Here is a 26,570-nt window from a genome sequence, read left to right as displayed (position 1 = left end):
TGTGCAGTAGAAGCAAACTTAGCAAATTCAAAACCCATTTCTTTTGGTTGTTTTTTTTAAAATTTCTTTCTTTAAAGATTATCTTTATTTATTCATGAGAGACACAGGAAGAGAGGCAGAGACATACATAGGCAGAGGGAGAAGCAGGCTCCATGCAGGGAGCCCGATGCAGGACTTGATTCCAGAACCCCAGGATCACAACCTGAGCCAAACGCAGACACTCAACTGCTAAGCCACCTAGGTGCCCCTCTTTTGGTTGGTTTCTTAGCCCCAGGTTTAGACACTGAGCAGGTAATTCTAGAATTCAGACTCACATCATGTTTGGTATAAGCTAGGCTCGTTAGAGGTTCTGATTCTCTGGGCTAATTCTATTGCTTAGGTATTAGGAAAGAAGCCCTGCCTTCTGAGCATCTTCAAACAGTGAGCAGGGGTTTTCCCACCCTCTGGACTTTCTATAAATTGCTCAGGCATAGTCCCCTAGCCTCTGACCCCATAAGGAGATCAAAACCCTATCATCTTAAACTATCAAGTTTGGTTCATACTCTTACTCAGCACAGATTTATTGACTTTCTACTATGTGCAGGTGCTCTGTGAGGTGCTGGGGGTATAGACCAAGCTCTTGCCCATTAGTTGTGGGGAGGCAGGCAAGAAACAACCTAAGTTCTATGAAGAGAAGAGAATTAAAACAGAGTGATGTCCTCACAAAAAAAAAAAAAAAGAAGAAGAAGAAGAAAGAAGAAAGGAATGCATAATATAGGATTCCATTCATAGAAATTTTGTAAAATAGGGGCACCTGGGTGTCTCAGTAGTTGAGCAGATGTCTGCCTTTGGCTCAGGAAGTGATCCTGGAGACCTGGGATTGAGTCCCACATCGGGCTCCCCACGGGGAGCCTGCTTCTCCTCTGCTTGTGTCTCTGCCTCTCTCTCTGTGTGTCTCTCATGAATAAATAAAATCTTTAAAAAAGAAAAAAAGGAGTAGGTGTCGGTAATTTGTTTCTTGAATTGGGTGTGTTTATTTTGCAAAAACTCAGACTGTATGTGACAATATTCATTGTAGCCCTGATTATAATGGCAAAAAGACTGGGAACAACCTAAATGTCACCCAAAGGAGACCTATATCATTTCATAACATGGAGAAGTATCTGTAGGATTGATTCCTAAAAGGATCAGAGCATATGTATTTTAATAGACATTGCCAAATTTGGCCATGCACTTTTTGCAAAATTTGTGTCACATACATGCAGTGAAGTATGGACATCTTAAATGTACAGCTCATTTAGTTTTATAGAATGAACACACTTGTGTAGCTACCGCTGTGCTCAGTATATAGTGTTTCCTGCATTCCAGAAGCTTCTCTAGTGCCTCATCCATTCATTACTCTCCCTCAAAGGACTACTACTTTTATCCTCCTACATTAGTTTTACCTGTTTTGAACTATATACAGTTGAGATGTATCTTTGAAATTATTTCTATATCTTTTATGGAATATAGATATATCTGCGTATTTGGAATTGGTAGTCAGTTGGTACAGAGGATTTCTCTGCATGAGCTCAGCCTGACATCTAGCTGGCATCCTGGCTCTGGACCTGCGTACTTCTACACGTCCACTGTCTCAGGTTCCAGGATCCTTGGATTCTCTGACTCTGAAATTCTGTGGTATCACAAAGGCCTGAATGGGGTGATGGACAGGAGAGCCTGGAAGCGCCCTGATGTATTCCGAAGCCCATACCAGACAGACTGAATGCCAGCACATCCAACCCCTGTTAAGAGTGGGGTGCAGGATGGGGCTAACAGTGAGAAGTTGGTTTCCTGTGAATCTTGAATGTCTTCTAGATGTTCTGAATTTCCTCATTTTGCTTTCTCTTCAGCCAAATTATTCCTTTAAGCCTGTGGTCCCTGCTCTAGTTTTCTTCATGTGTGATTTCCCCAGGGGACCCTGGGGAGATGGGGACAGAGGTAGGGAGGAAAGAGACGCAATGCAAGTACTGGAGAGGGATGTCTCACTTTCTGTGCATCTCTTTTTGATCTGATCTCTGCTACTGCTTATCTGTGAGACTTACCAGTGCTTTCTTTTCTCTGGGCCTCAGTTTCCCTGGATGTATGAAGAGAATTGTGCCAAATAGTCCCAGAAGGCATTCCATAGTTTCCTCTGTCTGAGTCTCCTTGCTCTCTGTTTCTGAGGGTGTGAGTGTTTTTCTGGGTGGATCAGACTCCCTGTGACTCAGTTTCTCTCTCTGAGCTCCTCAGTCTTCCTAGATCTCTCATGGCTTTGTCCTTGCCCCCTTGGTCTCTGAATCCCAGCCTCCCTATCTCTTAGTAAGAGTGTCTCTCTCCGCCTTTGTGATCCCATGACAATGGGAGGTAAAAATAGCCCAGGGGCTGTGCTAGTAGAGATAAAAGGGAATTTGCCTTTTGTGTCCTGTGGCCAGGCTGGGGGGGCTGTGACACGTGGAGATTGCTGACATAGCTCTCCTCCGCTGACCTTGACTGTGGCAATAAAAGGGGTAGCCCAGCTCCCAGCCCTCACCGTGGTGCTGAGGTGGGTGATCAGGGTTGAGGTTGGAACCAAAGGGTGAGGGTCCCCATGGGTGGGCACGAGTCTCTGTATCTGTGGGAAAGGATGCACTGGTGTGTGTGTGTGTGTGTGTGTGTGTGTGTGTGTGTGTGTGTTGGGGGCTCATCAGGGAGGCTGAGATGGGGACTCCACTGAGTATTAGGCCATATGAATCATGTCCCAGTTTGGGGTCCCTGGTCCCTCAGTTCCTCCATCACTGCCGTCTTCCAGTGCCTGATGCCTTGGACTGCCTTGAACCTCCAAGATTTTTAGTCCCTCGTTCTCCACCTCTCAGTGCCACTGCCATGATGGATGTGAGTGAACTTGGGGAGTCTGCTCGCTACCTCCGCCAGGGCTATCAGGACCTGATGAAGGTTCACACTGTCCCATGGGATGGTAAGTGAAGACAGAATGGTCCAGCCACAGTGTGGCCCTTATGGACTCAGACCGGGACTGGGGAGGGCTGGCACTGAGCTCGGGGCTGAGGGAGCACTCTGGCCTGACAGCCTTAGCCCTGGCCCTTTCCCTCAGAGTCTGGGGTCCTAACGGTACATTCTCAGAGACCCTGTGCACATCACTGCATGTTTGCGAGCAAGCCTCAGTTTGCTCCTCTGTAAAATGGGACAGACAGTATTCCTTGTCTGCTGGAGCAGTGTCTGTGGCTGGAGCCTGAGGCCCCTAAGGTGGGAGTGATTGGTATGTATGTAGGCTAGTGTCCGTAAAACCTGTGCTAGAGTTATTTTTAGTGCTTTCCATAGAGCCAAAGCCAAAGACAGGAATAAAGACTACTATTTATGACCTGGCTTGCTCATAGGACAATAATAACAATAGGCAATGTGTATCAAGTGCTTATTTTGTGCCAGGCCCAGAGTGGATGACTTTCCATGTGCCATCTCAGTAACCTGGGGAGGTGGGGACCAAGGCCAAGGCCAGTTTCATGGGCATGTACCCTCTGCAGTTGCACAGGGCATCATTCTCAGAAAGTCCTCATGTTTGATTTAACACTCTGCTATCACCATCTTGAAATTTGTAATAATTTTTTTTAACCAGGGGCCTGCACTTTAACCCCAGGGCCTACAAGTTATGTAGCTGGTCCTAAGACAGGTGGTGGTAGCAGGATAGGGAATGGAATCTGGCAGTCTGCAATCTGAGTCTGTGCCTTTAGCCACCATGAAACATGGGCTCCCTGAAGTTTGGGGGCCAGCTCACCAGGCAGGAATGCACACAAGACAGAAGTAGGAGCAGTAGGTTTGAGTCTGCAGCGAAATGGGGGGAGGCAAAACACCCCCCCCCAGGACTATGTGCCTGGTTTTATGGGCTGCTCCATGTGGGATGTCAGGAGATGCCCATAACATTTTGCCTTTGATGGAGAGAACGAGGGATTTTCCAAAGGTCGCAGGGTAGATATGGCAAAGGCAGGAATCTGAACCCAAGTGCTAATCCAGGGTGGTGAGGGACTGTTACCTCAGTCAGGGAATCCTCTGAAGAGATCCCTGTGGACTCTCCCAGCACTGCTCTTCCAGGATCCTGGATTTAGAAGGATCTTCTCTGTATTTTCTGCATCCTGACCAAGGGGCTCATGGGAGGGGCACAGCTCTATGGACATGGCTTGAGAACCCTAGCTTGGCTCCCCACCCCTGGATGTGCCTCAGCCCTTCTCAAACCCCAATGTTCTCCCCTAACCAGGGAGGAAGAGGGTCTGGGTACCTGATGAACAGGATGCCTATGTGGAGGCCGAGATCAAGTCGGAGGCTACTGGGGGCAGAGTCAACGTGGAGACCAAAGACCAGAAGGTTTGGCTCCCCTCTTTTGAGACTAACTTCTCTGTCCCCGGGGGTGCAGCTCCTCGCTAGCGGGCACGGAATGAAAGGGGGTCTGGGAGGGCACAGGGGTAAGAGGCTGAGGTCAGTAGGTTCCTGCCCGCCTACTACCCCAGCCCACGTTAAGGTCTCCCACGATATGGTCTCCCGGACAGATGCTGATGGTGCGCGAAGCAGAGCTGCAGCCCATGAACCCTCCCCGCTTTGACTTGCTGGAGGACATGGCCATGATGACGCACCTCAACGAGGCAGCAGTACTGCACAACTTGCGCCAGCGTTACGCTCGCTGGATGATCTACGTGAGCCGCGGGCCAGGCTGTGTGTGGCGGGGGTGGGGCCATAGGGGTAGGGGCGGGGCTAGGGGAAGAGCCCCTGCGCTAGGCCCTGGGCCCGGGGAAGGGGCGGGGCCAGCGGGGGTAGGGTGATGTCATGGCCCTGGGAAGGCGGGGCCCCGCGCTGGGGCGGGGCTGGGGGCGGTTCGGCTCCTGGAGTGTAGGGGTGGAGCTGCAGCTGGGAGGCCTGGCGTGGCAATGTGGAGGTGGGGCCCCGGGCTGCGGGGGGCCTGAGTCAGGGCTGGGCGGGCTAGGAGAGCCCCAGAGGGTGTGGCGGGGCACTTTAAGTGATTCCTTGGCGCATGTGGCAAGGGTCACGGTTTCGTGAGGGCTGGGGCCAGAGGATGGGAACTTGGCCTTCAATAATCCACTTTACATTCTCTCCTCAGACGTACTCGGGCCTCTTCTGTGTCACCATCAACCCCTACAAATGGCTCCCGGTCTACACGGCCTCCGTGGTGGCTGCTTACAAGGGAAAGCGCCGCTCGGAGGCCCCACCCCACATATATGCAGTGGCAGATAACGCCTACAATGACATGCTGCGCAGTAAGAGCCGCCTTGATTCCTCTCCCCTCACCCAAGACCTCTTCTCCTGCTCCAGTGAGGCCTCTGTAAAGAACCCCTTTCCCTCCACGTGTACTGCTTTCCTTTTGATCCTGCTGGAGTGTCCAGCATAGCGACCCATCTTTCCAAGTGGGAGCTGGCCACAGGTGGAGGGGCTGCCCCAGTGCCATGGATACTCACAGTGTTCCACCTGTGACTGGTTCCTCACCTTGGCTAACTTCTCTGTCTCCTCCCCTTTCCTCCAGACCGAGAGAACCAGTCCATGCTGATCACGTGAGTGTGGGGCTCTGGGGGTGTGGTGGGAAGTGCTGGCCACCTGGCAGGAGGGGAGTGCAACTAAAATAATTTCCCCGAAATCCTTAGGGCAGGGCTTTTATTTTACCACCTGGAGCTGGCATCCTGCTGAAGCTAAATTAGAGCGTTTTCTCTGCCCCCAGGCGGGGGAGATGCATTGTGTCCCGGTGACCAGGGAAGGGATACCGAAGCACCAGGGTGATAACCAGCTGTGATACTCCTCTAGTCCCCTTGATCTTTGGGGAATTATGATTCTGGCTCATTGGGAGGGAGGAGATTACTCTCCCTCTCCTCCTTACAATCTCCTTGTCTCTGAATCTTGCTTTGATTTTTCATTTGCCCCCATGAGAAAGTGGTGGAATTCTTACATGCCAGTTTCATGTCCAGCCAAGTCAGTGTGGACATTGTGTGTGAGTGTGTGTGTGTGTGTGTGTGTGTGTGTATGCAGCCCGGTGGTTAAAAGCAAGGCCTGTAAAATCAGAAGGATCTGGGTTCAAATTCTCACATGTCTACTTCCTGCTGGTACCCTTGGGCCCCTGAGTCTCATAGAGCAGAACAATCCTACCTACCTACCATGCAGAGCTGTAAGGATTCAGTGAGTTAATGTATGTGCCTGGCACACAGCAGGGACATTTATGTAACTTCCCTGAGTCGCATTTCCTTACCCATAAAATAGGGGTGATAATGGTGCCTGCCTTACAAGGATTCTAAGGGCTTAAATGAGTCAGAACAGGTAAAGCAATTGGCCCAGTGTCTGGCAGGAAGTTAGTACTCAGTAGACAGTGGCGTCATCATGTGTGTTCTCATCTCACATGGATGTTCTGTCCTGGCTTGCTGTGTAAACAACTCCACACCTCTGTCTCTGGAGGGTTTTGAGTTGGGGGTGGTGAGTTGGGAGCTGGGTGGGGGGAAAGAGTGGCCCTGCTTGAGGGGTGGGGTGTTGGGGAGTGGGGGCAATTAGAGTGGCCAGATGGGCTTTGGTGACTCCTGTTTGTGTCGTCTAAGCGGAGAGTCGGGGGCCGGTAAGACGGTTAACACCAAGCGGGTCATTCAGTACTTTGCCATCGTCGCTGCCCTGGGAGACGGGCCGGGCAAGAAGGCCGTAAGACTCGCCCACACGGGCGCCGCTCCCCACTCTTCCCACTGCTTCTCACTATTTCTTTTTTTCTTTCTCTCTCTTTTTTTTTTTTAATTCTTTTTTTAAAAATTGATTCCCCAGAGCCTCTAGCCCTGCCTGAGCCTCCCACCCTGGTGGTGGACTCTGGCCTGAGCAAGACTTGACCAGGAGAGAGGTTGTGACCGCCTCATCCATACCATGGGACCCAATTCTGGGCCTGCCTCAATGGCCCCATCTGTAACACAGAGGGGCTGGACCATAGTTGTTCCTAAACTTCTTCTGTAATTTTGCCTTCCATCCTGACTTTTGTATTTTCAAAAAGTTTACCAAATAGGCTGCTTTTACTATGAAGTGATTATTTTCTTGGTTTTCATGCTCTAAAGACACAATTACCTGTCAATCAAAAAGCAGGCTTATATGGAATCTAACCAGAGCCAAGGGCACTTGGCATTCCCAACAGCCAGGGTCAGGGGGAAATTTCTCACCCTGTGACTTCTGTACGGATTTTTGAAATTTCTGAAATAATGGGGAACCAATATTTTGTTTTATTTTTGTTTTCCGGGCATAACATTCATTCCTAGCCCCCAAAGCCAGCTCTTCAGTTCTGGGTGTGCCCCTCCACCCCAAAATGGGCTGCTTTTTCTTTCCAGAAGCCCAAGGCCACCTCCCACCCAGCCCCCACTCCTGGTCCTGTTAAGCCTTGCTTTATTCTGGGGCATTTTTCTTTCTTCTTTTTCGTTGCTTTTTTCCATTTTAAAGTTGTTTTTCTTTTTGCTTTTTCCTTTTTCCCCATTTGATTTTCTTGCTTTTGTTTTTGTTTTTCCTTTCAGTTTTGTTTTTTTGTTGTTGTGGTTGTTTTTGTTGTTTTGTTTTTGCTGTTGACTTTTTGGTGCTCTTTGCTCCCTCCCTCCCTCACCCCATTTTGGAACCCCCCACAGTGCCTCTGAGGATGCTGCAGAAAGTTGGGGCTTGGTCCAGTAACGGGAGAGGTCAGAGCTGGCAGGGGTGCAGCTGGGAAGGGTGGGGCAGAAAGGAAACCTGCACAGTGGAGCATGGGGGTGTCAGGCAAGGGAGGTGGAAAGAAAGGCTGGCTCACAGGGTCCCTGGATGCTGGGACTTAAAAGCCTCATCAGCCCCCCCGCCCCTTCTCTCAGCCCCAAATTTGACTACATCTGCCATAGAGAGCCCTGTCCAAAAGGCCTGGACATGAGTGTGTGGGGCAGAGCTCAGGAGGAGGGCTCTTGCCGTTTCCCCCCCTCTGTCCCTCCAGCCATGTCTCTTGGGCTCCCTGGAGGTGAGTGAATAACCTTAGTACTCTGGTGGCCTGGCACTGGGCATTCCAGAATCCATTCCTTCCTTTGTCTCCCTTCCTCCCCTGGCTGTAGGGAGCCAGGGTGGGGAAGGAAGGGGACATGGACAGAAAACAAGGATGAGTCCAAGAGAGGAGGGGAGGGAGATCCTCGCCATCCAGCAAGTCCCTCTAGACGAGACCTGCAGTGGCTATGGTGGCATAGGAGGCAGGATGCCTGGGCCCAGTGCCCACCCTGCCCCTCACTCACCACACGGCCTGGAGATCATGCCCCTGCTCTAAGTCATACTGTCCTCATTGGAAATTAGGACCAATAATCTGCACCTGGCAGGGCCATCATGTCTAATAGTACACAGGTGCAGCTCATACAATACAAAGGAAAAGGGTGAAGGACTCTCACCGGGGGAAGTAAGGGGTGAGAAGGTTTGAGCAGCAAGAGGGCTCCTCTAGCATCAGAGCACAGGGAAGCCTTCCTTAGAAGTGGGCATTTGAGCTGGGCTCTGAAGGGGAGTAGATTTTAGTCAGGAAGATCTAGGGCTTTGGGGCAGGGGCCACTTCTTGGAGTTTGGAAAATGAAGGGATATAGAAGAGGCCAGAGACAACTGGGGGAGGGGAAAGGCTGCAAGGAGGAGATCCCGAGACATAGTCCCTTGCCTCAGGCTCCTGACTAGGGCCAGGTCTTCTCCCACTTTCTAGCATTTCTCCTAACAGTGCTGACAGGGTCTGGGAGTGGGGTTGGGGGCTACACATTTGGGTGACTAACATTCACTGTCCTGCTAACCACTGCCACCCCATCTGCCGGCCTCGTGAGACCTCATATTTTCTAACATTGTCTTCCTTCTCTCTCCAGCAATTTCTGGCTACAAAGACTGGGGTAAGTATGGGGTCAATGTGAGTAGGGCAAGCAATGATAATGAAGCCCTGGGGAGCCCCCTTTCCTTTTCCCCACCAGAGGTCCAAGATAGGCTGATATCCAGGACCACTGGGCACCTTGGTCCCCCCCTCAGTGGCACCAGGGCTGACGGGCCCTTCACCCTGCTGTTACCAGGGCACCCTCGAGGATCAAATCATTGAGGCTAACCCTGCTATGGAGGCTTTTGGCAATGCCAAGACCCTGCGGAATGACAACTCATCCCGCTTTGTGAGTGTCCACCATGGGAGAGGTGGGTGGGGGTTAGCAGCAGGGAGTTGGAGGTTGTGAAAGGTTTCAGCAACTAGTGCCCCCTGGGTGGCTGGACCTCAGCTGAGTGTACTCCTTTGCCCATAGGGCAAGTTCATCCGCATTCACTTCGGTCCCTCTGGGAAGCTGGCATCTGCAGATATTGACAGCTGTGAGTCTAGGGGAAGGTGGGAAAAGGTGGGGATGGGGGACAGAGACCTGGGTCTTTCTGCTTGGATTGAGGACCCATCCTCAAGTCCCTGGGGCTCTCACCTGTTTTTCTCCATCCCCTGCCCAGCCTCTGCCACCTTACTCTCACCTGTAACGTTCCACCAACCTCCACATGGCCTCCCAGCCTCTGTTCCTCTGCTTGATCTTATAGCCAGAGCAATATTTTCTCAGACACTAATGTGATCACATTATGTTTCTGCTTAAAAACCTTTTCTAGATTCTGTTACCTTAAAATGGAGACACAGATCCTTATTGGGCCAGTCAGGAGCTTTGTGATTCAGTCCTTACCCCACCTCAGTCCTTTCTCTGCCCCCTGGCCCCAGACTCATGTACACAGAGTCCCCGTCCTTCCTGGAAGCCTACCCTCCTGTCTCTTGGGGGTTGTTGCCCATCCCACCTTACTGAGCTGCACTGTTCAGACACCAGGTCCCAGGCTGCATGTGCAGAGAGGCCCCACACTGACCATTCCCCACCTTGGGATGCATGGCCAGACCTTGATGATAAGTGCAGGTGTGTGACCAGGGAGCCTTTTAATTCACTCCTGACTGACTCCTTTGCAAACACACACCAACACACCAGGTCTGCTCTGGAGGGAAGGAGCGTGTTCTGTGGGTGAAGGAATGAAAACACAGATGAAAAAAGGACAAATAAAAAAAAAAAAAAGAAAAAAGGACAAATGCAGACACCCCCCCCCAACAGACACAGACCTACAGACACACATTCCCACGACTGCACATATGCTGATAGAGACACACCCTTCAGTACATGCTGGCACTTGTGTGGACACGGTGCCTCTCTCCACACCCTTGGCCCTCACGGGTACCTCCTCCCTGCCCCCTCAGCCCTAGATGGAGCTGGGGAGGTACAGGGGATGGTAGGCCAGTGCCCCTCTTTCTCCCAGATCTCCTGGAGAAGTCCCGAGTGATCTTCCAGCTGCCTGGTGAGCGTGGTTACCACGTCTACTACCAGATCCTTTCGGGGAAGAAGCCAGAGCTACAGGGTGAGGGTCAGAGATGGATAGAGTGGGAGTCAGAGCCCGCGGGGGGACTGGGACTCTCCCCTTGCTCATTAGCCGGGACTTCTGGTTATTGTTGAGCTCTCTCCTTGTACTGGAGAACAGGCCCCTTGGTGTCACTGCCCTGGCAAGGTTGTCCCTTCTGGTGTCCTGGGTCTGGAGAGGCCTCATCCAGCACCAAGGGGGAAGCACTGGCTCTGTCTCGGCCCAGCAGTTCCCCTCTCTTGCAAGCCCTAAAAGGGCAGAGTGTGGTACTCCCTGTGCCCTGTCACCCGGCATGGGGCCTGGGCTCATTCCTCAGAGAACCACAAAGAAAATAAGCCAAGAGCATGGGGGAGCGGGGTGAGAAATTCAGCTACGGGGAGTCCTGGGAGGGCCCTAGAGTCTCCTGCAGGGTGGCTCCAGGACCTACTGTGCTGGGATGGGGGCTGCTGTCTAAGTGAACACAGACAAACCCACTCTGCTCCTCCGTACCCCCAGATATGCTGCTTCTGTCTATGAACCCCTATGACTACCACTTCTGCAGCCAGGGTGTCATCACCGTGGACAACATGGACGATGGGGAAGAGCTCATGGCCACTGATGTACGTCTGTGGTGGGAGAGGGGCCGAGCGGCTGCCTATGGCGCAGGGATGTGTGAGGCTGGGTAGAGATCGGAGTGGCTCCCGTGCCCTTCCCTTGGCCAGCCCCTGGACCTCTCTAATGCTTCTTCCCTTGCCACAGCATGCCATGGACATCCTGGGCTTCAGTGGAGATGAGAAGGGTGCCTGCTATAAGATCGTGGGGGCCCTCCTGCACTTTGGCAACATGAAGTTCAAGCAGAAACAGCGGGAGGAACAGGCTGAGGCCGACGGCACTGAGAGTGAGGGGTCCTGACCCTGGTCTGACCTGGTCATCACCTTGACCCTGATTCCCGTGCCTTGTCCATGACCATTACCCCTAACCCTTGTCCACAGCTTTTGGCCTCAGTCTTACCTGGCTCTGATTGTAACCTCTGACTTTTCAACCCCAGACCCTCACCACCTTCCCCAGCCATATCTTTCACCTGCCCTGAACTCAACCTCTCCCAGCCTCCGTCTCCTGACCCCAGGCAGAGGCCCATAGAGCCCCCAAGTGCGCCTATTCTTAGCCTCCTCCTCCTCAACCCAGTCGTGTGCCCTGCCAGGTGCTGACAAGGCTGCCTACCTCATGGGGGTCAGCAGTGGGGACCTCCTCAAAGGCCTTCTGCACCCCCGAGTGCGTGTGGGGAATGAATATGTGACCAAGGGCCAGAGTGTGGAGCAGGTGAGCTGCTTGTGGGCCAAGCCCACCTGGGGACAGCTGGGGCAGGGACTCCTCCCTGTCAGGTCCCAGCCCAGCCTCTCCACACCTCCAGGTGGTGTTTGCCGTGGGGGCTCTGGCCAAGGCCACCTATGACCGACTGTTCCGGTGGCTGGTGTCTCGGATCAACCAGACCCTGGACACCAAGCTGCCCCGTCAGTTCTTCATCGGAGTCCTGGACATCGCTGGTTTTGAGATCTTTGAGGTGAGAGCAGGCTTATGCCCCTGGGCTCTGTTCTTCCCAGGGTGGAGGACCACAGGTGGGGAGGGGTAGGAGCCCTGGGCTTCTGCCTGGAGGTGGGGATGAAGTCATGCACATCGCCGATCCTCTGTGGGTCTCCCTGTCCCTGACCGCTGAGCCCGGCGCCTCCCTTTGCAGTTTAACAGCTTCGAGCAGCTGTGCATCAACTTCACCAACGAGAAGCTACAGCAGTTCTTCAACCAGCATATGTTTGTGCTGGAGCAGGAGGAGTACAAACGGGAGGGCATCGACTGGGTCTTCATCGACTTTGGCCTGGACCTGCAGCCCTGCATTGACCTCATTGAGAAGGTGAGGCCTGGGCCAAAGTCACTGCAAGGAAAGAGGAGTGTGGGTGTGGTGAGGGGGCAGGAGGAAATGTGTGCTGGCTGGTGAGTGAATGTGTGCAAGCATACATGTGCGTGTGTGATTGTGCTTTGATGTGAGCTTGTGTATCTGAGTGTGCCTATGACTGTATTTCCGTTTGTGTGTGTGAATGGCAGCGTGCATGGATGTGAGTAGGTTTGTTGGAGGTGGTGTGAATGTGTGTTGGTGAGTTTGTGTGAGCGTGCACCCCAGCACTGTTGACAGCAGCCCCATGGGCACGCACGACTGCAGTTCCTAAGGCTCCACTGCAGCCACAGTTTCCTAGGACCTTCAGAACTGCCCTGGGGCAGCAGGACTGGGTCCACTGGCTTCTTTATTTGATTGGTCACACCTGTGTCCCCATTGTACAAAGACGAGAAGAAAGAAATCAAAGAAAATTTGAAAAATCAGAAGAGGGAAAAAAATGTTTCCCACTAAATCTGTACCTCGTACAGCCTGTATCTGGGCACCTTGGTGAGTCTCCAAACCCTTTATCCTGGGTGTACATTTTTTCCCATAGACCCACATTTGTTTCTCATCTTAGTTTTTCTCCGAAAATGTGTTTTGAATGTTGAACGTTGTTGAATAAGCAGCAATAGTTCATGCAGCAGGTGATTTTTATGCATTTCTGTTATCTGCACATTTGGGTGCTCAAGTAGTTTTTTGCTGTGAAATCAGCACTGAAAGTATTCATTTTGTCACTTTGCAGGTTAGGGAGTTGAGGCCTAAGGGCCCCTGCTAGTAAGTGAGGAAGCCAAAATTTAAACTGCTTTTTTTTTTTTAAATTATACTGTGTGTGTGTGTGTGTGTGTGTGTGTGTGTGTGTGTGTGAGAGAGAGAGAGAGAGAGAGAGAGAGAGAGAGAGAATGAGCACAGACGTCAGGACATGAGTGGCAACAGGTGCCAGTTTGGGTTTGGGCCCCTGGGAGCACAGAGGACAGCCCAGAGCTGGAGAAGGGGCCTGGCAGCCAAACCACAAACTTCTCTTTTAGAAGACAGGACTCCTGGGTACCTGTCTGGTTTCTGTTCCTCCCAGCAGGGGGTTAGGGGTATGGGGAGGCTTCCAGAAGAAGGGGCCCTAGGATATGGGGATCTGGCCCAGCCAGGATGGGGCTGGCCTCAGGGCAGCCTTTCAGGCTTGTTCCCTGTCCCCAGCCACTGGGCATCCTGTCCATCCTGGAGGAGGAGTGCATGTTCCCCAAGGCCTCAGACGCCAGCTTTCGGGCAAAGCTGTATGACAATCACGCGGGGAAATCACCCAATTTCCAGCAGCCACGGCCTGACAAGAAGCGCAAATACCAGGCCCACTTTGAGGTGGTCCACTATGCGGGCGTGGTAGGTGCCTGTCAGAATCCCAGCCCTCCTCCCTGCTCTTGGTGCACACACACCCCCTTCTCTGCTCAGCACCTGTCTGGTCTCTGCAAGGTGCCTTACAGCATCGTGGGCTGGCTGGAGAAAAACAAGGACCCGCTGAATGAGACGGTGGTCCCTATCTTCCAAAAGTCGCAGAACAAGCTCTTGGCTACCCTCTATGAGAACTACGCAGGCTCCTGCTCCAGTGAGTACAGGACAATGTCGCCATCCTGTTGGGTACTCCCAGAGTGACGTCCCCTGGAGTGACCGGGTCCCCTCTCTCTCCTAGCCGAGCCCCCCAAGTCTGGGGTGAAGGAGAAGCGTAAGAAGGCAGCGTCTTTCCAGACCGTGTCCCAGCTGCACAAGGTGAGGCCCAGGCCAGCCCAAGCAGGCCCTCCCCCGCTGGGCTCCATCCCTAACCCTGCTCTGTTCCTTGCACCCTGGGCGGGCGGCCGTTAAGACTTGCAGTGATGTTTAACTCCTCTCCACGTGAACATCACAGCAAGTCTGTGCTGCTTCCCGTCCCCATGCTGCCTGGGCAGGGAGCTGTGGGGCCACTGGGTGGGGGGACTGATGGGAGAGAATGGAGATGGGGGGGGGGAGTGAAGACTTCGGTGACAGTGAGAGGGACCCAGTCAAGCAGAAGAGGGAAGAGGGGCACAAGGAGCTGAGTGAAAGGACAGGTGTGCAGAGGCATGCTCAGACGCCTGGCTCTCCAGTCCTTAGCAGGCTGATCCACTATGGTTTCCAATTCTGCTTCTTGCCCCTCTTGTGCCTTCTCCTCCCACCCCCAGGAGAACCTCAACAAGCTGATGACCAACCTGCGGGCCACACAGCCCCACTTTGTCCGTTGCATTGTCCCCAATGAGAACAAGACCCCAGGTAGTCACCCCGAGGCTGGGTGGGTGGCGCGGGGGCATCAGAGGGAGGGGATAGGGCAGACTTAGAAGCTGGGTCTTCCCTCTCCTCCGGCCCACACCAGTCTCATAGGAAGCCCATTTATGGGCTGGTGGTCTGTCTCTGGGGCATGGTGGGGTGTTCATGGCCCTCTAACCTTACCCTCTAACCGTCCCCATGTCCAGGGGTCATGGATGCCTTCTTAGTGCTACACCAGCTGCGCTGCAATGGGGTTCTGGAGGGGATCCGGATCTGTCGCCAAGGATTCCCCAACAGGCTGCTCTATGCCGACTTCAGGCAGCGGTGGGTGTCTCCCTGCCCATGCCTTCCTGTTACCCAAAGCCCCCTTGCTCTCCTCCCTAGGTGGAGGCAGCGGTCTGAGGGAATGGGAAGGGCACACACCAAGCCAAATGGATCCAGGGTCCCAGGACTGAGATTCAGTTCCTGAGGGGAACACCAGGACCAGGGAGATGACTGGGCAGGCTTCTCAGGGGGAGATGGTGACAGCTGAGATGGGAGCGTACTGGGTGGCTTGGGGTAAGTGTTTGAGGTGTAGCCAATAGGCCATGTTGGTAGATTGGATAGGGAATAAGAAAAAGACAAGGATGATCCCAGGTTTTGAGCCTGAACAACTGGGGAGTTGGTGGTAGATTTGCTGAGATACCAAGACTTTTTTTTTTTTAATATATTTTTTGGGGTAGAGGGATAGTGGATTGAGTTCCACTTTGAACAAGTCAAGTTTGAAATGTCTTCAGCAGATGTCAGAGAAGAGAAGTCGAAGAGGGGCACACCGAGCTGAGTGTGGATTTGGGAATTGAGTGAGGGGCCCCCATAGACTAGACTTCATGTGATACCAGCCAGTGCGCTCCCTCCCCTCCCCTCCCCAAGTTTGATTTTGTTAGGTTCTAGGCGCCAACAGTTCCCTCCCTCTCCTGAAGTCCCCATGGTCATCCACACTGACCGACCCCTACACACAGACACAAGTGTGGCGGGCATGCTTACACACGTACTTTCTCGTGTGTGTGCACGCTGTCAACCTCTCTCCTCCAACCCTTGTTTTGTGAGTTTTTCTCATGTAAGAGAAAGAGAATGCTCCTTGTCAGCAGACATAAGTCTGAACCATCACCTTTTTCTTTTAATTGATTTTTAAGAGCAATTTTAGATTCATAGCAAAATGAAGGGGGAAGTACCTAGATTTCCGATGTACCTGTAACCCCCACCCCACATGCATAGCCTCCCGCAGGATCAGCATCCTTCATCAGAGTGGGACATTTGTTTCAGCTGATGACACACCATAACCACTCAAAGTCTGTAGTTTAGAGTTTGCTCATGCTGGTGGACATTGTGTGGGTTTGGACAAATGTATAGGGACATGTAGCATCACTCGTTGTGTTATGGCTGTGAAATAGCCCATAGCCTAGTGAGCTGTGCTTTGTTCACCAGCCCCCTCAGGAGGGCTCTTCGTATTTCTCTGGCCTTCATAGTGTGACCACCACCCAGACCCCTGGCCGTGCTAGGAACCCTTGTTCTTGTTTCAGATTCTCCTCAAATGTTCCTTGAGCTTTGATACACCATACTGTATCACCTTTATATTCTTGAAAGTGCGGCATGCCTGTTGTAAACACAATCTCTTAGAGAACTTAAAGAATGCATTTAAATGCAACCCATAGTTTTTAAGCAGAATGTGCTCACACACAACCTCTCCCCCACTGTTGCCACCATGCTCCCCTGCTGGCTTGTTCAGCTGGGACCCCCCCTGGAGCCTCTGTCTAGCCTCTGCTAAGCTTCCCTGTCTGGCCTCCTCCTCACCAGTGCTTCCCTGCTCTCCCAGGTACCGCATCCTGAACCCCAGTGCCATCCCGGACGACACCTTCGTGGACAGCAGGAAGGCCACAGAGAAGCTCCTGGGTTCCCTGGACATTGACCATACCCAGTACCAGTTTGGCCACACCAAGGTCAGGGCACATGGGACTGAGGGCTGGCCGAGGTGTGGGTGGTCACAGTGGACAGGAGCCATGCAGGCGGTTGGGATTTACACCTGGTACGTCTCCTAACCCCAGGTGTTCTTCAAAGCTGGGCTCCTTGGTGTTCTGGAGGAGCTTCGTGACCAACGTCTGGCCAAGGTTTTGACATTGCTGCAGGCACGGAGCCGGGGCCGCCTCATGCGCCTCGAGTACCAGCGCCTGCTTGGGGGCAGGTGTGTGTGGGATGGGAGCAGGGGCCAGGAATGGGGGCAGGACCCCCAGGCTTGCCACACTCACCTTCTCTGTCATCTGGGTCAGCTTATCCCCGGGGCTGGCCAGGTGGCTCTGAAGGGGCAAGGTTCTGTTTTATGCCCCTCACGGGCCAGTTTGCATTTCCTCCCCTCAAAAAGTGGGGCAAGAGCACCTTTCTCTCCACTGCAGGCTACCCAGAGTGTGGCCCAAACAATAATAATGACCCGCAATGTTTTCCAAGACTCTAAGTGCCAGGTCCCAGGCAAGAGGCTTTATTTGCATTATGTTGGTTAAAGTGCACAACGCTCCCATGGAGGTGGGCACTGTGATTATCTCCAGCAGAAGGGCCGTGTGAGTCTGAGACCAACTAAGACTGCCCCAGGGCCCACAGTGTATCTGGGTACATTCCTGGTATCTTCAGGACACTAGCAAAGGACACCAGGACATTAGGGCTTGTGAGCCCTTGGCCTGGAGGCAGGCCATCTGCCCTTCAGCCTCTTTCTCTCTCGACCTCACCTATAAAGCAGAGGCATTAGACCCCCTTGGAAGGGCTGCTGGGAAGATGAAAAGAGATCACATGCTTGAGTAGGAGCCTCGCCCAGGGCAGGTGCCCTCTGAGGGGACAGCCCCAAGCCTCCCAGCCACCTGTGGCTTTCCCTCCCCAGGGACGCGCTGTTTACCATCCAGTGGAATATCCGTGCCTTCAACGCTGTCAAGAACTGGTCATGGATGAAGCTCTTTTTCAAGATGAAGCCATTGCTGCGCTCAGCGCAGGCAGAGGAGGAGCTGGCAGCCCTGCGGGCAGAGCTGCGGGGACTGCGAGGGGCGCTGGCCACCGCGGAGGCCAAGCGCCAGGAGCTAGAGGAGACACACGTCAGTGTCACCCAGGAGAAGAACGACCTGGCCCTGCAGCTGCAGGCAGTGAGTGGGAGAAGGGAAGAGAGGAGTTTCCCCTGGTGACCTGTGCCCCCTGGCACCCCAGAGAACCCCAGGCTGCATTGAGGAAATACATAATCACTCCCTCCCCAGCCAGGGGGGACCTGGTACACCGTGGGTGCTCTGGATCTGGATCTTTCTTCCCAGTCCCAGATGTGCTGGGAGATGTGGCTGGTGTGCTCACGTCCATGCTTAGCGACCCGCCCCCTGCCCCCCACAGTCTGTCCACGTGTCCTGATGCTCCTGAACCAGTGCTCTCTGGGCTCCCTGCTGGAGCCACAGTGGAGCCCCCTCTCCCCTGCCCTCCCTGAAACACACCCCTGCTCCCTGCTTGCGGGAACCCAGGTGGCAGGGACCTGGGGTCTGGAATCTCCCCAAGCCACAGAGCCATTCCTTCCTGCCGCAAACCTTGAGTCTCACCTGTGTGCCAGGCCTCACGGTGGCTCTGGAGACATGGTGGTGGGAAGGCGGGGTGTGGTCACCAAATTCAGCTGCTAGTGCAGGGGGGTGTGAGGCAGCCAGGTGGTGAGGAAACGGGTTGAGGTGGGAGAGAAGGCCTCAGCCCAGAGCTTCTCCCCTAGAGCCTTTGTTGGGATGTCCCTCTGGGTTGCCCCCAGCCTGTGTGATGGAGGTTCCCCTCTCCAGGGTACCACTTCTGCCCCTGCCCTCCCATCTCCTCAAGCCCACCCTCATTCTACCACCCTTGAGCCCCCTGGGGCCACAAGCAGGAAGGTCACAGGCATTCCTGGTCCCCAGAGCCCAGTTTGCATGGCTGTCAGACCTCTGCCCAGACACATGAACCTCCTGCTCCAGGGCCTAGCCTGGGGTCCCTTGGCCGGCTCATTCCCCACGTCCCTCTCCAGGAGCAGGACAACTTGGCAGACGCGGAGGAGCGCTGCCACTTGCTGATCAAGTCCAAGGTGCAGCTGGAGGCGAAGGTGAAGGAGCTGAGTGAGCGGCTGGAGGATGAGGAGGAGGTGAACGCTGACCTGGCTGCCCGCCGGCGCAAGCTGGAGGACGAGTGCACGGAGCTCAAGAAGGACATTGATGACCTGGAGCTGACGCTGGCCAAGGCAGAGAAGGAGAAACAAGCCACAGAGAACAAGGTGTGGGCCTGGCTGGGGCTTCTCTCTCTCTCCCGGCTCGAGGGCATATGCCTGCTGGGTGGCCTTGGGCAGCTTGCTTCCTCTCTGTGGTCCTCAGTTTGCTCATTTGCCCAATGGGGTTCATAGCAGTACTTACCTTGTTAGAGTGGTGGGGGAATTCAGTGTGTAACCAGCTTCTGCTAGCACTCACCCCGGGCTTTGCACATGGCAGTGCTCCGCAGATGCTGGCATTTGTCATCCATCCTGGCCAGCAAGCCTCTTGAGGGGTAGGAAGCTGCTTTCCCAGCTCCGCAGCCCCTAGAGGCCTCTGATGCCATGTGCTGCTGGGGCACTGGGAGGGGAAAGGAGGCTGGGAGTGGGCTGCTTGCTCAGGTGCTCCCAGGGAAAGCCAGGACTGTCTAGAACATGTTACACTGAAGGAAACTGGCATCTATTGATAATTGAAGCTCAGGGTGAAGTGACTTGCTCCAGGCCCTCTAGTTGGAAGGGGGGGATACTGTGACCTGGTGTGGTGGCTTCTCGGACCACAGTGTGGGAGGGGCATCCTCACGGTGACCCTGGCACAGGTGAAGAACCTGACAGAGGAGATGGCGGCCCTGGACGAGTCAGTGGCCCGACTGACCAAGGAAAAGAAGGCATTGCAGGAGGCCCACCAGCAGGCCCTGGGTGACCTGCAGGCCGAGGAGGACCGTGTGAGCGCACTGGCCAAGGCCAAGCTCCGGCTGGAGCAGCAAGTGGAAGATGTGAGTCCCGGCCACAGCAGAGGCCTGTGTAGTGGGGCTGGAGCAGCTGGGACGATGGCTTGCCATACCTGGTGGCTGAGCCTGCCCACCCCTCTGGCTTCACAGCTGGAGTGCTCCCTGGAGCAAGAGAAGAAGCTGCGCATGGACACAGAGCGGGCGAAGCGCAAGCTTGAGGGTGACCTGAAACTGACGCAGGAGTCAGTGACAGATGCTGCCCAGGACAAGCAGCAGCTGGAGGAGAAGCTCAAGAAGTAGGGATGAGGTTGAGGGGGGGCAGCAGACCTGACCCCCTGGCCTGCAGGCAATCTCCGAAGCCTGTGCCCCATTTCTCCCTCTGGACTCTATGGTCACTTCTGCATCCCTGTGGAAGTTGAATATGGAGGATGGAGGCAGGGATCACTAGGGTGTAGGCGGCAGGCTCCAGGCTGGGGATTTGAGAGGGACAGCGGGGGTGGGGTGAGGCCCCGTAGGGCTTGGTGCCCCAGGCAGGGAGCAGGGAGGTGGGAGGGCTGGGAGGCGGGGGAACTTCCAGGCAGGTTGATGGAAGGTTGGGTCTGCCCTGGCTCACACCTCGCACTACCTCCAGGAAGGACTCAGAGTTAAGTCAGCTGAACCTGCGGGTGGAAGATGAGCAGCTCCTTGGGGCGCAGCTACAGAAGAAGATCAAGGAACTGCAGGTGTGTATGGGGCACGGGGGTGGGAACGGCCAGGGCCAGAGGCCCATGGAGGTGACTGCTGCCATCTGCCCATCCCCAGGCTAGGGCAGAGGAGCTGGAAGAGGAGCTGGAGGCCGAGCGGGCGGCCCGGGCCCGTGTGGAGAAGCAGAGGGCCGAAGTGGCCCGGGAGCTGGAGGAGCTGAGCGAGCGGCTGGAGGAGGCTGGCGGGGCGTCGGCGGGGCAGCGGGAGGGGTGCCGCAAGCGGGAGGCCGAGTTGGGCCGGCTGCGGCGGGAGCTGGAGGAGGCAGCGCTTCGGCACGAGGCCACCGTGGCTGCCCTGCGCCGCAAACAGGCCGAGAGCGCGGCCGAGCTGGGCGAGCAGGTGGACAGTCTTCAGCGGGTGCGGCAGAAGCTGGAAAAGGAGAAGAGCGAGCTCCGCATGGAGGTGGATGATCTGGGCGCCAACGTGGAGACTCTGGCCCGTGGCAAGGTGTCCGCCCCCTTCCTGACCCAGCCTCCGACCCTGCCTGCTGAGTTCCTATGCCATACCCAGCTTGACTCTGAGCTGATTCTACTCTGGTGGTGACCCCACCCACTGACCACCCCCTGCCAGTGCTGACCCTGGACCTGACCCTGTCCCCTGACCTACTCACCTGTCCTGCAGCCCTAGCCCCACGCCAGTCCTGACCTCAAACACTAACTCCTAATAAACTCTGTGCCCTGATTCCAGGTCATTTGTGACCTAGCATCTAATTTTAATGTCTCAGTCCTTGATCTCTATCTTGTTTGTCGCAAACCCAGCACCCAACCTTGACCCCTGACCTTTGTACCACCAGTTCTGACAGCTGACCTCTGACTCTAGGATCCCAGACTCACCCTGGCCCTCTCACTTCTGACACCCATCTTTTTAAACCGTGGTCCAGCAGACTCTCTGACCCTGAATGGGGGGTTCTGCTTTTCCATTTGCTTCCCGGGCCCGTGTCTAGCCTTCTAGTTCCCAACCCCAGGGTCCCAGCCTCCGACTGGCAGCCTGGGACACTGCTGGTGATGGGCAAATGTGTTCTGACTCCTGATCCTGGGTCCCAGGCCAGTGCGGAGAAGCTGTGCCGGACCTATGAGGATCAGCTGAGCGAGGCCAAGGTCAAGGTGGAAGAGCTGCAGCGGCAGCTGGTGGATGCCAGCACTCAGCGGGGGCGGCTGCAGACCGAGAGTGGTGAGGCCAGGGGCTCAGCTGGGCCACCCCCAGGGCCTTGGGGCCACCCCTCTCAGGGGCCAAATGACCTGTGGGCTCACTCCTTCGTGTGCAGGGGAGCTGAGCCGCCTGCTGGAGGAGAAGGAGTCTCTGATTAGCCAGCTGAGCCGGGGGAAGGCCTCTGCCACCCAGAGCCTAGAGGAACTGCGGCGGCAGCTGGAAGAGGAGAGCAAGGTGGGCCAGCCACGGGCTGCCCCCAAGCAGGCAGGGTGGGCACTAGGGCCACTGGCCCGGCCCCGTGCTGAGGTTCCTGAGGTGCCTGCAGGCCAAGAGCGCGCTGGCCCATGCTGTCCAGGCTCTGCGGCACGACTGTGACCTCTTGCGAGAGCAGCACGAGGAGGAGGCAGAGGCCCAGGCTGAGCTGCAGCGGCTACTGTCCAAGGCCAATGCTGAGGTGGCCCAGTGGCGGAGCAAGTATGAGGCAGACGCCATCCAGAGGACCGAGGAGCTGGAGGAGGCCAAGTGAGTGTCTTGCCCACAAGCCCGACACCACGAAGGGGTGGTGCCCGAGCCTCGGAGCCATCAGGGGGCAGGCGGGGGGCGGGCAGATCTGGGGACTGCTGCCAGCCTCCCACCATTGGCTTCCATGGCCTAGAAAGAAGCTGGCACTGCGGCTGCAGGAAGCAGAGGAGGGAGTGGAGGCTGCTCATGCCAAGTGCTCCTCCCTGGAGAAGGCCAAGCTGCGACTGCAGACGGAGTCAGAGGACGTGACCCTTGAGCTGGAGCGGGCCACCTCAGCGGCTGCTGCGCTAGACAAGAAGCAGCGGCACTTGGAGCGGGCACTGGAGGAGCGGCGGAGGCAGGAGGAGGAGACGCAGCGGGAGCTGGAGGCTGCCCAGAGGGAGGCCCGCGGCCTGGGCACTGAGCTTTTCCGGCTGCGGCACAGCCATGAGGAGGCGCTGGAGGCCCTGGAGACGCTCAAGCGGGAGAACAAGAACCTGCAGGGTACGCTGCCCTCCTCCCCCGCCCCTGCTTCGGGTTGGAGAGCTGTGTTGCTGGGGTCGGCAGGAGTGCCCCAGCGGGGTTCCCCTGGAATAAGGAGTGAATGAAATGACCTGGGTTGGAGCTGAAGGCTGGGGCATCGCACCTCATTGTGCTTTTCACTCTGCAGAGGAGATCAGTGACCTCACAGATCAAGTCAGCCTCAGCGGGAAGAGCATCCAGGAACTGGAGAAAGCCAAAAAGGCTCTGGAAGGGGAGAAGAGTGAACTCCAGGCCGCACTGGAGGAGGCGGAGGTTAGGGGCTGACCAGAGGGTTGGGGTGGCCACTGGCCTGCTCCCCAGGCCTCTGTTCTTCTGTGACACATGCTCTGCAATCCTCCCTGTTCTGCACTCCAGGGAGCTCTAGAGCTGGAGGAGACCAAGACTCTGAGGATCCAGCTGGAGCTATCCCAGGTCAAGGCTGAGGTGGACCGGAAACTGGCCGAGAAAGATGAGGAGTGCACTAACTTGAGGTTTGGCTAGAGTCCTCCCTATCCACCACACTCGGGGCTCCACTCCTCCTCTGGGGGTGGACACCTCTCCCATCCCAGCTGCCTGAGGGCAGGAGAAAGGCAGGCTAGCAGTGTTTGCCAGGCCCCTCTGTGCCTGCCGACACTTAAAAGTTTGCCCCTCCTCTGGGCCTGTCAAGGGCAAGACTATCGTCCCCAGGATAGAGTGAACTTCAGAAGCTAAAGGACTTGCTCAAGGTTCCATAATGCAGGTAGATCCCAGGTTCAGCCTGCGTCTGGCTGGAGTTTCACTTTTGTCAATGAACTTACTTGGGGGTGCCGGTATGGGGTGGGGACAGGTCACTTCCACAATGGGTTCCCGTCTGCAGCATTCCTTGGGCATCTGTAAGAGCAGGTCCAGTGCCTGTACCTGCCCCCTTCTCCTAGGCCGAGACCCTTCCTGCCCTTCCTCCTTCCCACCCTTCCTCCTTCCCACAGGCGCAACCACCAGCGGGCAGTGGAGTCCCTGCAGGCCTCCCTGGATGCAGAGACCAGGGCTCGCAATGAGGCGCTGCGGCTCAAGAAGAAGATGGAGGGCGACCTCAACGACCTGGAGCTGCAGCTGGGCCATGCTACCCGCCAGGCCATGGAGGCCCAGGCAGCCACGCGGCTGCTGCAGGCCCAACTCAAGGAGGAACAGGCGGGGCGGGACGAGGAGCAGCGGCTGGTGGCTGAGCTCCGGGAACAGGCGCAGGCCCTGGAGCGGCGGGCGGCACTCCTGGCCGCAGAGCTGGAGGAGCTGCGGGCTGCGCTGGAGCAGGGCGAGCGCAGCCGGCGGCTGGCTGAGCAGGAGCTGCTGGAGGCCACCGAGCGCCTTAACCTCCTGCACTCGCAGGTGGGGCCCAGAAGGGTACAGGGAGGCTGAGGGCTGACTCAGGGCAGCAGGCCGACTCTGAGGCCCTGCTTCCTCCCCAGAACACAGGCCTCCTGAACCAGAAAAAGAAGCTAGAGGTGGATCTGACCCAGCTGAGTGGGGAGGTGGAGGAGGCTGCCCAGGAGAGGCGGGAAGCCGAGGAGAAGGCCAAAAAGGCCATCACCGATGTGAGTCCGAGCTGGGGCCATGGGGTGCTGGAGTGGAGTTCACCTAGACTTTCATCACCTGACCATGCCAACCCCCCCCCCCAACTCGCGCTCCACCCACAGGCGGCCATGATGGCGGAGGAACTGAAGAAGGAGCAGGACACGAGCGCACACCTGGAACGGATGAAGAAGACCCTGGAGCAGACGGTACGGGAGCTACAGGCCCGGCTTGAGGAGGCGGAACAAGCTGCCCTCCGTGGTGGGAAGAAGCAGGTGCAGAAGCTGGAGGCCAAGGTGTGTGCGTTCCTTCCAGTCCTTTCCCTTGCAGGGTGGGCCAGCCCAGGCTCTGGGCAGCGGGCCCATCTCTGGTGCTCATAGGTGAGGGAGCTGGAGGCCGAGCTTGATGCAGAGCAGAAGAAGCATGCTGAGGCCCTCAAAGGGGTGCGGAAACATGAGCGCCGGGTCAAGGAGCTCGTGTACCAGGTGGGTGGCTAGGTCCATCTCAAGGGGTGACCCCAGAGCCGGCATGGTCGGTGTGAGGCCTGAATCGCTCTTGCCTGCCTAGGCTGAGGAGGACAGGAAGAACCTGGCCCGCATGCAGGACCTAGTGGAGAAGCTGCAGAGCAAAGTCAAGAGCTACAAACGGCAGTTTGAGGAGGCGGTGAGTGGCCTGGAATCTGGGCAGCTGGAGTCTGGAAGTTTGTGACTCAACTGCAGCGTCACTCCCAGGCTCCATAGCCAGAGATGGCAGCGGTGGCCAGCCCCACTCCGTCTCTTGGCCATGGGTGGCTCTGTGTGTAGGCAGGCTGCCCCTAAAGGACAGTGACCTGACTGTCCCAGTGCAAAGAGGGACAATTCACTAACCGCTTTGGCTGGAGACAGGACCCAGCTCTTGTCTCTGGGGCGACCCCCCCACCCCCCGCCATGCCTTCCCTCTGTGCACCTCTGGAAGAAGCACTCACACCCCCTCCTTCCTGCCATGGGTACTGGTGAAGGGGGAAAACGGGAGCAGGAGGTGGTGGCGGCAGCAGTTGAGGACCAGGAGAAGCCAGCCCCCTCTGGCGGTTCGGGGGGACCAGACTGAGCCTGTCTCAGTTACCGAAGGGTGACTGGGCCTGCCTGTGCCCCCAGGAACAGCAGGCCAGTACCAACCTGGCCAAGTACCGCAAGGCCCAGCACGAGCTGGATGATGCGGAGGAGCGGGCAGACATGGCAGAAACCCAGGCCAACAAGCTGCGGGCGCGGACCCGGGATGCCCTGGGGCCCAAGGTGAGGGGCTGCATGGGGCGCCCCTGCCCTCTGCCTGGGGGGAAGGGGGGGTGTGCAGCTCAGCCACTCCTATCCCCTCAGCACAAGGAGTGATGCCTGAGTTCCTGGGCTCTGCAGACACTGCCTCTTCCCGCAGTCAGCCCCGAGCCCCGCTGTCCCCGGAATAAATGCTCGCATCTGCAGCTCCAACTGGCTGCCTTCTCCTTCTTTGAGGTTCAGGAGAAGAAAGGAACACATGGTCCTTGGACAAAAGTCAGGGCCACATCAGTCATTTAAAATAAAGTTCTTTAATAGTCTCCATTTAATCGGTTTATTTGTTGTTAATAAATTGGCAACACAAGGAGGGGCCGAGGGTGTGCTCCTAGCCAGGCTCCTGTGTGTGTGGGCTCAGGCAGGAGACGCTGCTCTGGGGCAGGGCACAGCCACCCTGTGCCGCAAGGGATGGAAGTGGAAGAAAAAGGCCCCCACTTCTAGGGGAACCCCCTGGGATGAACACAGCGGCCAGTGAGCAAACAGAACCAGAGGTGCTAAAGGAAAACAAGGGAGGGAGGGACAAATGGGCAGAAGTGGGGGAAGGCAGCGTCCTCTGGTAGCCCCCACCCCTGCCTGGTGGGGAGGAGGGGCTCAGAAGCCTTTGCCTGGGTCCAAAGGCCAGAGCAAGCTTGGCTCACAGATTGGAGGAGGGTGCCCATATCTCCCTCCCCACCCCAGGACTGACAGCCAAGAGACTGGGCAAGAGCTCAGACAGAGCTATTTTTAAAAGTTCCCTTACCTCTGGGTGGGCCAGGGCCCCAGGGTTCTGAAGAAAGGGTGGGCGCAGCGTCCCTGTCCTTATGGCGATCGTGAGGGAACCGAGGCTCCCCAAGGACCTGGGGCTTCTAGATGCTCCCTCCCACCAAGCCTGGACCTGAAGACCTGGGGCAGGCAGAGTAGCGGGGAGGCGAGAGGGGGGTGGGGGCGTGGACAGGGCACGGCGTGTGGCACACGTACCCACGCTCACCCACACTGGCCCTGGCCCGGCAGCCTCCCGAGGCCTGGCCTAAGGTCACTCCTCGGTGAAGTCCCTGTCTATGTCCATGTAGGGCTCCTCAATGTAGCTGACAAGGGCAGAGGGTGACTGGCGGTCTGGGTTCAACAGGATGGACACGGTCTCTTTCCAGTATGAGAAGCTGATGCAGGAGCTCTGCGCAAAGAAAGCGGGGCTGGTGGGGGGGGGGCGCCTGGAGGACCCAGGTTGAACCCAGCACCCCGTGGGGAGGGCCTTGGTAAGGGGACAAAGAGCAGCCCACAACATGGCCCAGGCGGGGACCACG

At 56.1% G+C, this 26,570-nt stretch overlaps 2 protein-coding genes and 1 long non-coding RNA gene across 4 annotated transcripts in view; 1 reads left to right on the top strand and 2 right to left on the bottom strand.

The window, feature by feature from the left end:
* Positions 1-2,522: 2,522 nt before the first annotated feature.
* MYH7B (myosin heavy chain 7B) lies at positions 2,523-25,553 on the top strand. Of its 2 annotated transcripts, XM_055343734.1 has the most exons (42): positions 2,523-2,539; positions 2,850-2,950; positions 4,241-4,347; positions 4,530-4,673; positions 5,096-5,252; positions 5,516-5,543; positions 6,570-6,666; positions 8,841-8,864; positions 9,039-9,131; positions 9,258-9,321; positions 10,282-10,380; positions 10,876-10,979; positions 11,119-11,257; positions 11,561-11,679; positions 11,771-11,920; positions 12,095-12,265; positions 13,475-13,654; positions 13,745-13,877; positions 13,962-14,038; positions 14,467-14,554; positions 14,755-14,872; positions 16,401-16,524; positions 16,630-16,766; positions 17,451-17,706; positions 18,585-18,827; positions 19,394-19,570; positions 19,676-19,821; positions 20,157-20,247; positions 20,327-20,716; positions 21,313-21,439; positions 21,534-21,652; positions 21,744-21,940; positions 22,074-22,423; positions 22,590-22,714; positions 22,817-22,932; positions 23,407-23,803; positions 23,884-24,009; positions 24,112-24,282; positions 24,367-24,471; positions 24,554-24,649; positions 25,120-25,257; positions 25,339-25,553. In XM_055343734.1, exons 2-42 carry the CDS (start codon positions 2,860-2,862, stop codon positions 25,348-25,350), a joined length of 5,826 nt encoding a protein of 1,941 aa, XP_055199709.1. In that variant the 5' UTR covers positions 2,523-2,539; positions 2,850-2,859; the 3' UTR covers positions 25,351-25,553. The 2 variants fall into 2 exon arrangements, with proteins under 2 accessions (XP_055199709.1, XP_055199718.1); XM_055343743.1 differs by lacking the exons at positions 2,523-2,539; positions 2,850-2,950; positions 4,241-4,347; positions 4,530-4,673; positions 6,570-6,666 and having other exon boundaries at positions 5,186-5,252.
* On the bottom strand, positions 16,680-18,585 carry LOC129521907 (uncharacterized). Its single transcript, XR_008666873.1, has 4 exons — positions 18,142-18,585; positions 17,466-17,643; positions 16,831-16,878; positions 16,680-16,752 (listed from the first exon to the last, which is right to left on the bottom strand). It is a non-coding gene; the product is annotated as an uncharacterized LOC129521907 (long non-coding RNA).
* The window catches only part of TRPC4AP (transient receptor potential cation channel subfamily C member 4 associated protein), a 71,717-nt gene continuing 70,671 nt past the window's right edge, over positions 25,525-26,570 (bottom strand). The window contains exon 19 of the mRNA XM_055343756.1: positions 25,525-26,440. Within this exon, the coding sequence (XP_055199731.1) occupies positions 26,303-26,440 (138 nt within the window). The 3' untranslated portion in view covers positions 25,525-26,302. The remainder of the gene's footprint in view (positions 26,441-26,570) is intronic.

This window comes from Nyctereutes procyonoides, unplaced genomic scaffold (genome assembly GCF_905146905.1).
Source record: "Nyctereutes procyonoides isolate TBG_1078 unplaced genomic scaffold, NYPRO_anot_genome, whole genome shotgun sequence".
NCBI lineage: Eukaryota > Metazoa > Chordata > Mammalia > Carnivora > Canidae > Nyctereutes > Nyctereutes procyonoides.
The sequence above is the reverse complement of the archived record's forward strand: the minus strand, read 5'-3'. Positions and strand labels throughout refer to the sequence as shown.

Excerpts from the sequence above, each read along its gene's own strand:
- MYH7B (XM_055343734.1), top strand. The coding sequence starts at position 2,860 with ATGATGGATGTGAGTGAACTTGGGGAGTCTGCTCGCTACCTCCGCCAG. Across the intron at positions 9,132-9,257 it reads ATGACAACTCATCCCGCTTT|GGCAAGTTCATCCGCATTCA; the intron begins GTGAGTGTCCAC and ends CTTTGCCCATAG. Across the intron at positions 21,440-21,533 it reads GCGGCTGCAGACCGAGAGTG|GGGAGCTGAGCCGCCTGCTG; the intron begins GTGAGGCCAGGG and ends CTTCGTGTGCAG.